This window comes from Antedon mediterranea, chromosome 6 (assembly GCF_964355755.1).
Source record: "Antedon mediterranea chromosome 6, ecAntMedi1.1, whole genome shotgun sequence".
NCBI lineage: Eukaryota > Metazoa > Echinodermata > Crinoidea > Comatulida > Antedonidae > Antedon > Antedon mediterranea.
In genome coordinates, this window is record NC_092675.1 from 23,452 (window position 1) to 33,518 (window position 10,067).

Sequence of the window (10,067 nt, forward strand, 5' to 3'; positions counted from 1 at the left end):
AATTTTCGACATATTTTAATGCCAACAAACTCCGGGGCACCTGGGATTAGCCAATGAGCGCTCATAACCATTATGCTTGGCCACTTACAAGCTCCTCAAACCACTTGCAAATGATATCTACTGCCACTGCTTGTATAGAAACAGCGAGGATTTGGAGCAGCTAGATGTAATATATGTCAAAATGGAGTTCTTTTTGGATTACAGTAGTATAGTATTTCTAGCATATATTATGAATATTATATATTTAATGTAATTGTATAATGAATAAATAATAAATTTCAATAATGTTGTACTGGTTTTGCTGTATACACATGTTGACATGGTAGGTCTATTTTTGTTTACAAAAAAAAAGTAAACAGTACATTAAACAGCATTAAATTATAATATTTATTGATATTCATTCATTATACTTTCTATTATTATTCTACTTATACTACTACTAATTATTTCCACCTCAGTCTAACAGCATTATATCCAGTTAACAACATAATTTACATATTATTCAGTCTAGGTTCTAGATGGTAATTCGGTATAATATATTTATATTAAAAAACATTTGGCACACATGACATGTACCTATATTTCAGTTAAAACAGAAATCAAAGCGCTGATGGCGCTCTTACAGGAATACTAAATATTATATATCTAACACTGTATACTGTTAATAATCAAATACAAAGTTTCAATAATCTAATTTAATCAATCAGTACTATTTGCTAACTTTGGGTAATGATACACTTTCGTATTAGTCCTACTATTCCAAGCACCAAACAAACAGTATAAAATACTAATATTTAATAAAACTGCAGTATTTAAATAATCAAAATCAAATAAAATAATCAAAATTAAAATTGCAAAACATATATATTACTACCTGTTTTTTTTTTGCACCATTTTTACTACTAATGGGTAAATAATGCCATGACTTCATGATTTACAAATTATTTCTGAATGGCAGAAAAAGTACAACAAATTTTTTCAGAATTCATCTGCATGTACTACCACATTTTCATTAAAATAAAGTATTATATCTATCTATGTATTCTCATGGCGTTAGCCCTTAACATGACTCCCCTGTAAAAGGAGACGTACAGCATATGAATCTCATTTATGTACCTAATTTCCAGACTTCTGCAAACTATTCTAAATAGTTTGAAAAAAAATGTGATGTGTCCAAATATGGTAGTAATATGCCCAAATATGGTATTGATATGATCATCATCATCATCATGTCCATATATGGGCACATCACATTTTTTTGTCACGCAAATTTGATAGAGTTGATACTATAAAGTACAGCAAGTTTAAACAAATTTTAGTGGCGGTTTCATCGCTGTTGGTTGTGAACTGAATAAATAAAATTTACCCAGGTCAAGAGTTAATTCACATGCCTAAATTCCATGACTTTTGAACAGTTTTACACGACATTAAAACGAAATAATTAAAAAAAAGGATTAATTAGACAGAGCTTTAGAGTGTCTATCAAAAGACATCAACTTCTAATGTTTAGCTACTTTTTTTTGGTAACTCTGCAAATAAAACTGTTGTGTAGTGTATGCAGTTACTCTCAGTTTTAGTTAATTACTTAATTGCAATTTGGTTGTCTGTCTCCAGCATTGCATTCTTGATATGGTTTCGCACCGGTTTCTGAAACAAAATAAAAGTTTAATCTATTTTACTTTACTATTGAATACTATAGAATTCATTATTACAAACAATTTGGCATGCCACCTTTATTCATCACAGATGGATATAAAAAATGAAAACAAATTAAAACTGGAACTTCTTCGAAAACAAGATACGAATAAGTAACAAAATTTTCAATACAGTCAACTCTCCCAATACCAGACTCTCTGAAAACCGGAAACTCTCCCAAAACCAGACTTTTTTAAATTTTTTTTAGTTGCTCAAAAGTTAACATAAGTGCTCTCGTGCATCTAGTTCCTTCCAGTTGCGTTTAGCTCCATGTTGACACAAGCTCACCTTAAAATCCCCCAGTATATTGTTTTTATTCCTGTTATATTAACTGGAATGTTTACCTTAGCGGGTGGAGAAGCCAATATAGCTTCATCATTGAGTGGCGATGGAATTTGTTCAAAATCAACAAGTGGTTTTCTTTGATACTGCCTCCTATGCATATGGTCAACCTGACTGAGGTAGTATGTTCCAGGGCAAAGGTCATTTATTGAACCTTCTGGTGTGTAATTACCTGAAATGATTTAAATATTTCATTTTTGGAAATTTAAATTACTCATAAAAATAACACAAACATTGCTCATACATGATATAAATGTACAATCTGAAAGTTATTATTCAGAAAAAATAGTTCAATAAATCTCACTTCTTGTGCAGATTTTTCTTTCTATACCTTCCATGCTCTACAAATATTATATTAATTCATAAGAATTAAATCTTTATAATTTACATTTCCTTGATTACTTTGTTTATACTTTAATTTATTGCTTGAATTTAATCGGGTCGGGTCAGTTTTATATAAATATTACACAAAATAAATTGTATATCTTACACAAATGGTGAGTGCGCTCTCTATGGTCCATTAATGTAGTGAATTCCTCAGCACTAACACATGTTCTATTGTTTAGCCTATCTTGAAGATCATCTAAACTAGTCTTTAACGTATACAGTTTTGAGCCATCAGAAGCATCTGAGGTAACCTTGATGGAAAACATGGCTGCCGCTAGACCAGACCCATATGAAAACAAGCCAATCCTCTTGTTTACTAGATCAGCCAATGAAGTACTGTAAACATACAGTCGAATAATATAGGTTTTAGTAAAAATTCATTTATGTTAAGCTCTGTATACACTATCAAACCTAAACTCAATGTGACTAAAAAATATATTAGTGTATATTGCTTGAAAGATTTTTACATTTTGGTGTGTATATGTGAAGCACATAAAAGCAAAATGTAATTTAAATGCAGCTTAAGAATTCCTGGTCCTCTAGTATACCAACATCTTTCTCTGTTCCAAGGTGTAGAGGTTCCCACAATTTGAATTATATAATGATACAGTACATAGGAAATTATATTTTAAAATGTTAAAAAAGCACATACCTTGCTAAAACTGATGCTAAGCCCCCATACAGTGAAGGTGTATACATATTCCCTACATTATTTGCTATAAGCAGAGATGACTTGGTTTTGGTTTCAAATTGTTCTTTACTGCACTTCATACAAGCTTTCTCAATATCTTTATTGTGGAATGTGTCCTCAAGATTTACACCTCTAAAAGAAATATATAAAGACATTTTAATCTGGCTGTGTTAGTTGTATATATGTTTGATTTCTAATACATGATAGATGATTTTAAGGGGCCTCTGGGTCAGTAAGTCTACTGTATACAACTTAATCCATGGATTTCTGATTTCCAGACAATTCAGAAAACAGCCTCTAGTTATTTTTACATTCAGTGATGATGTGATTGCATTTATTGTACAGTATCTCTGTTTACTTTTAGAATTTTAAATGAAAATAATGTACCTGTATTCACTAAGACCAGCATAACGGCTTCCATCATTGGTGTCCGGGTTCAAATCTTGTAGGAAGTCATTGAAAATTAATCTTGCTACAGATTTCTGCACTAGTTTACAATATGGTGTATGGAAGCACATAAAATCAAAATGATCTAAAGAGATAGCTTCTTTCAAACAACCTACAGAACAATTTAACAAATATTGGACACACATGATCAATTAAATATTTAAAATAAAGAAAGTCGGGAAAAAATTTTCAATTTTAATTAAATAACCCTGTGTTTCAACCTTCAACCAATTGATGTACAGTACCATCAAACACCTAGTCAAGTGCTACTTAATGTGTGGTTTTTACTAGAGACGCAACACAATGATGAACTATTTGAAATGTCGCTTGTCATTGGTCAATTGCATTGTGTCTACATCCTTGTGTTGCATCCCAACCACTCCCTGAAACCATAAACTACAGTATCATCAATTAAAGACTATCCTCTCTCTGTGGTCAAGTAACTACAAACTATCTTGTGTCTACATTCTTGTGTTGCATCCCAACCACTCCCTGAAACCATAAACTACAGTATCATCAATTGAAGACTATCCTGTCTCTGTGGTCAAGTAACTACAAACTATCTTCAAACTATGTCCTGATATATTCTCTCTCGTCGTTCTACTCATATCTGAGTACTCGTGACCATTTTGATGAGGTGTCTCCATTCTTGCCGATCTTGAGCTTCATTGTAGCAACTGATTATTGATCGGTTTGTAGCACCACTTATACCATCAATATATTAAACTTTAATAAAAGGGCATGATAGTGAAGACGTGAGCTGGCATTTATCAATCTTTGTTCAAGTCAAGAATATTAAGCAGTGCCTAACATTGGGACTTTATTAACCCTTTCACTGCGGAGCATTATTCCTACCTCTGTGCGTAATATATATTTAAGAAAAACATTTGATATTTTAATAAATTGCAAAAAAATACTAATTGAGATAATTGTGTAATTATTTTTGTGGTGTGTGATTGTCAAAGGGTTAGTCTACAGTTAGGTATAAAAAAAAAGAGTAATTTGCATATTGATGACGTCATTACAGGTATTTTGGATTTCTTGTTTTTTATCGAATCAATGATAAAAACTATATTTTTTATAAGAATTCTTATGGAATACGTTTTTCCAACTGGATATTGATGAAGATACGTATAACAAATAAAAATATAAAAAAAAATTGAATTATTTTGATTGTTTTATAAAAATTATGCACAAATCAAAGTTTTGGGGCAAAATCGTGAAAATAATGACAGTTTCCAAAAATTCACTATAGTACAAAATCTAACTATTGTTTCAGAATTTTTTTTTTGGGTGTTGTGATAAACACGATGTTGCCCTATTGGGGCTGGTAAATTTTTGTTACTTTCAAAATTGCCGCCATTACGCTACTCAAAACAACTTTCCAAGATAGAAATACTATTATATATACTATACTATATATAATTAATTAATTAATTAACTATAGAGGGCGCATTATTTTCAAGACGATAATACAACTATAGAGGGCCGTTTTTTTTGCTGGAAAATTTTTTTAATGACTTGCAAAAATATTCAAGTTCATCGAAAGAATATAGAGGGTGCTATATATTATAGGCAAATACGATTAAATAATTGTTTTGCCCATACCCGGTATTACCGGTATTACCGGGTATACGTATTTCAACGACGTTTGTTTATACCCGGTAGTACCGGGTATACGCAGAGAAGGGGTTAAGCAAACTGATAAACATTAAATAATAAATTCAGCCCCTGGATAAAGAACGACGTATACTTCGTTTTGTTGACTTACTTTTCTTTACTTTATCACTGTAACATTTATAACATTTATCTAGAGCACCAAGGTAGCATTGCACTGATAGTTTTCCGTCGACTACTGGATATTCTGATTCTAAATTTGGCTTGAAAAAATCATACACATGTTCCATATGAATACCACGATGACCTATAGTAAAGAATGTCAAAATAAATGCATGTAAACTAGCACAACCAGCATGTTTTACCCAACAAACTAGGTTCTGAATTTGAGGTATGACATGCCATGTGTGACAAAATGTTTTTTATTTTTTACAAATTTCAAGTAAAATCTCCGCTACAGATTAGTAAACTTATCAATCTGTGGGCCAAAATAGTGGTCATTTTTTAACCAAAATGATTATTTTTTAATATTTATTTACAAATATCGTATTTGTCTGGGTCTCCCGAAACACAGATATGACCATCCTGCCATGGGTTTCTCATGTAGCTACAACCTTACTTAACCTAACCTTAATATTTCTAATTAATGAGTAAATTATAAATCCTTCAAATGAAAGTCTTCTGACTGACCATACAGTAATTGTGTAAAGATTAGAAAGAAACTTAAATTTGTTTTATTCACCTCTTTCAAAGATTAGAGGTGCATTTTCACCTATCAACATTGCCAGAGCGCCACCACCACCAGTTGGTCTAGCATTGCCTTTGGCATACACTGCAATATCTCCAGTTACCACCATTGCATAACGACCTAAAATGGGTGAAATATCACATTTGGAAAAAATCATTAGCCACTTTTTAAAAACATTTTTAGAAAGCAAGCGTTCTATGGTTTACTAACAGCCACATTAATTTGCATAATGAAATTTGAATTACAGTCTATGATACCTGTACCAAGATCCGTATGACGGTCAACTATCTAGTACATTATTAATATTGTACTAAAATTTCTTTCGTACCAATATACATAACACTGGTCTATCTGAAGAGAGATAGAAGATTATGACCATCCTGAAAGGAAATCATCAGGAAAGCAAACATTTTTAAGATCATCGGCAAACAGCAAACTAATGGTTAGAAAGGAAGGTCATTGATCAAAATAAGCATAATTGATGATACAAAATTAATAATTTTATTATAAACTAGAGGGTACTCTGAGAGTACAAACCTCCGCCTACTGTAAAATTCCCCTACATAAAATGTCCCCGGAAAATATATATATATTTTTTTTTAAAGTGTAAATAGGCTAACTGCACACTAAAAAGTTGTGGATGAGAGTTTGGTGTAATGGTTATGTATCCAGCCTCTCACAGTTGAGATCGCTGGTTCAAGTCCCACTGAGGTCTTTTTTTTTATTATTTTTTTTTTATTTCTTTTTTTTTTGTGGAGCTTTATCTTTGACCCTGACCCTTCAAAATTTAACCACAATTATATGATGAGTCATTGATCATTGTGGCTAAGTTTGGTGAGAATCGGATAAAAACTGTGGTCACTAGGCAGTAACATAATTTTTTGTTAGTTGTGACCTTGACCTATGACCTTTTCACCTCAAATTCGAACTCATCCGAGCTTTTGGGGCATAGATCATTGTGGCCAAATTTGGTGAGAATCGGATAAAAACTGTGGCCTCCAGGCTGTTCACAGACACACAAACACACACACACACACAAACAAACATACAGGGGTGAAAACATAACCTCCTTGGCGGAGGTAATAATGTAATACTAACCATCCCATGAGCTAGATTCAATCCAGTTGATAGAATTGAAGAGGGCTGATGTACCACCAAAACAAGCGTTCAAAGTATCTACACCTTCCAGATCACTGTTTCCAGACTTTTTGAATAATTGCATTAAAACAGTCTTTACGCTTTTAGATTTGTCAATAATAGTTTCTGTTCCCACTTCTAGCCTGCCTATAGTATTATATGAAAGTTGATTGCGTTCCATCAGACGCTGAACGACTGTTAAACATAGTGAATTAATGTCCTCTCTGTCGGTACAAAATCCCATTTTAGATTGGCCTAATCCAATTGTATATTTCCCGGTTGATACTCCATCAGAAACTTCAAGATCCCTCTGGTCTACATACTGTGCAGGGAAATACACTTCCATTGCTATAATACCCACATCATTTGGCCAGTGAGATTTCCTATTTAACATTGTTGTATTATTTGCCATTTTCCTGACAAAAAAAAAAGAATTGATTGTGATGCAATGCTGTGTAAAATGTGGTAATAGACACCAGCTGTCAAAACACCCGTTAATGTAGAACCACTAATGTAGTAAAACCTCTAGCTAATGTAGAAACACCAATAGCTTATTAAACATCAGCTAATATAGAACGTTCAACAGCTAATGTAGTAACTGTAATGGAAATAGCCTCACAGATACTGTTACTATTGCCAGCAAATGTAGAAAATATTATACAGTATATTTTACAAACGTTTATCAGTATATCACCACTCGCAACAACTGACTTTAAAAAACCACATCCCTACATTTTATTAAATATTAGCAATTGTAACAGAACAGGCCTAGTTATAAGTTACTTTGACAGAAAATGATGATTTAATAATATTAACGACCCACCATCACCACTGCACACAGTGGATGAATGTTTTTAAATTGGTTAAGTTTAAGAGGTGCAAAAGTGCATTTTCTTGCAGGGAGGCTCCCGGGAGGGTAAGGAAATGCGATATTATATTTAATTTTGAATCATTCTTAAGCTCAGTTCCCACGATCGGTTTTTTTCTTCCGTCTTCCAAAGGGACACTGTATTGATTGATGGAAAGTGCCTGTTTCCAGTCACCTTTAGGGTCAAATCTATTATTTTAACTGCTCCCTTGTGTATAAAAGAGAGAAAATAGTGACTTATAAGTTTTAGTGCATGTCCTATTATTAACGAAACTGACACCAGTTTTTTACACCAATAGCCAATCAGATGGGCAGGAATTTGGCTTGGTAGGGATCAACATCTGAATATTGTAGCAGAGAGATATAATATAGTTCACTATATATCTTTTGATTATAGATACCTGAAATAACTTTAGTTAGGAGTTGAATGGAATACAAAGATTATAAAGTGTTATTAAAAGTCCTAATATATTATATATTTATATATAATTATAGATAAAATTATTATATTTTTCTATGTCTTCTACTTCCAGTTCCTTTATTAAATCATGGTATGCTCCATGGGATTTTCGCCGCTATATCCATGGTTTCACCCACACACTGCGTTTCTTTTGCAATCGTTTTTTTCTTCTGCTTGCGTTTATTTAGTTCTCTTACCATATACAAAATGATCAAAACTTTCGAAAGTAACACTAAATCCATTTCGATTTGTATTAAGAATATACAATATCACAATTGAATTCTAAATGATAAATAGAATAGCAAAGCAGAGAGCAGAGAAAGTATTTACACAATGGTTGACAAGGTCAATCCTTGAATACCTACAATATACAAAGATTGTCCCTAAATTGCAAGCTTATGAAATTCTATTCAAAAAGTAGGTCATTAGTGACCAAGTGAAGAAATGACTGTGGGATTGCAACACTCCTCTCCTGATGTCCTATCAATCAATACAAGTCCCTTTGGAAGACGGAAGAACAAACCCGATGGTGGGAACTGAGCTTTAGAAATCACTATAAAAATATGGGTGTGCATGATTTCACAATCTGTCGAAAAAAACTTGCGCAATTTGCAGATTACTTGCGCAATTTAATACGTTGCTTGCGCAATTTGAAACACATGTTTTAATTCAAATTGCGCAAGGATTTTTTTGCGCAATTTGAAATTGCGCAAGAAAATTCTTGCGCAATTTCAAATTACGCAAATCGTTCAAATCGCGCATAACATTAATATTAAATGAAGGTGGCGTAAAGCTTAAAAAAAACCATCACATTTTGTCATTTGGTAACTGTATATCTGTGTTTACTATTGCATTTTTTTGGCAAAGAGAGAAATTGAAATTGAGTCCTTTTTTTTAGCATAAATGAATTATTTGGTTTTTTTTTTTATTTTATTTTATTGTATTTGGTATAGCCTAGCTAGGCCTAGCCTAGAAAAATAATGTTTGGTGAACAGTTGTAAACCCAATTCGTTTTCGTGGACCCAATCGTCTTCCCTTTATTTTTATAATGGGTCCGATCGTCTAATTATATTGGGCCCGAACGTAAACACAGTTGAGCCCGAACATCCCCCACAAAGTTAGGCCCGCCGAACGTCCGCACGCGTTTGTACCCGATCGTCTGACCCCGATGATGGCCTGTCAATCCTAACTAGGGCTAGTTAGCTACTATCTAGTAGGCCCTACTAGGCCTAGGTAGGCCTAGCTTAACTAGCTAGAGCTAAGCCTACTACTACTAGGCCTAGCTAGGCCCGGCCCTATAATAGGGCCTAACCAAATTAAGATTTTATTATCATTTATCTTACAATATTATTTTCTGAAGAATTGTTTGTAGGCTATGCTTAGAATAGAAGGTAATCTGTCTAGTTACCAAAACATCCCACGTTTTCCGATGAGCGACCTCTACGTCGTACATATCTCCTTATTATCATGTGATTTCACATCACGTGAGTTTCAGAACCAGTTTCGATAACGCTTGTGTTATAACCAATTTGATTGGACAATACAATACAGAGGAAAATAATATATGTCATTTGTTTTCTATTGTACAAGCTTTGTATATTAAATTGAAATAGTAGGTTTTATGATCAAAACTTTAAGTTTCATTGTTTTTATTACTGTGTAAATATATATTGTT

At 32.8% G+C, this 10,067-nt stretch overlaps 1 protein-coding gene across 1 annotated transcript; it reads right to left on the reverse strand.

Moving 5' to 3' along the window:
• Nucleotides 1-368: 368 nt before the first annotated feature.
• Nucleotides 369-9,820, reverse strand: LOC140051080 (hydroxymethylglutaryl-CoA synthase 1-like). Its single transcript, XM_072096170.1, has 9 exons — nucleotides 9,736-9,820; nucleotides 7,026-7,480; nucleotides 5,922-6,047; nucleotides 5,334-5,486; nucleotides 3,503-3,674; nucleotides 3,077-3,247; nucleotides 2,528-2,760; nucleotides 2,040-2,209; nucleotides 369-1,647 (listed from the first exon to the last, which is right to left on the reverse strand). The coding sequence occupies exons 2-9, from the start codon at nucleotides 7,474-7,476 to the stop codon at nucleotides 1,582-1,584; spliced, it is 1,542 nt and encodes a 513-aa protein (XP_071952271.1). The 5' UTR covers nucleotides 7,477-7,480; nucleotides 9,736-9,820; the 3' UTR covers nucleotides 369-1,581.
• Between the last annotated feature and the right edge of the window lie 247 nt (nucleotides 9,821-10,067).

What these genes read in the sequence shown, in the direction of transcription:
- LOC140051080 (XM_072096170.1), bottom strand. Translation starts at nt 7,476, where the DNA reads ATGGCAAATAATACAACAATGTTAAATAGGAAATCTCACTGGCCAAAT. An exon ending in ACCTCTAATCTTTGAAAGAG is followed by an intron (nt 5,487 to 5,921) that starts GTGAATAAAACA and finishes TCTTTACTATAG; the next exon opens with GTCATCGTGGTATTCATATG. An exon ending in AGAGCGCACTCACCATTTGT is followed by an intron (nt 2,210 to 2,527) that starts GTAAGATATACA and finishes AAATCATTTCAG; the next exon opens with GTAATTACACACCAGAAGGT.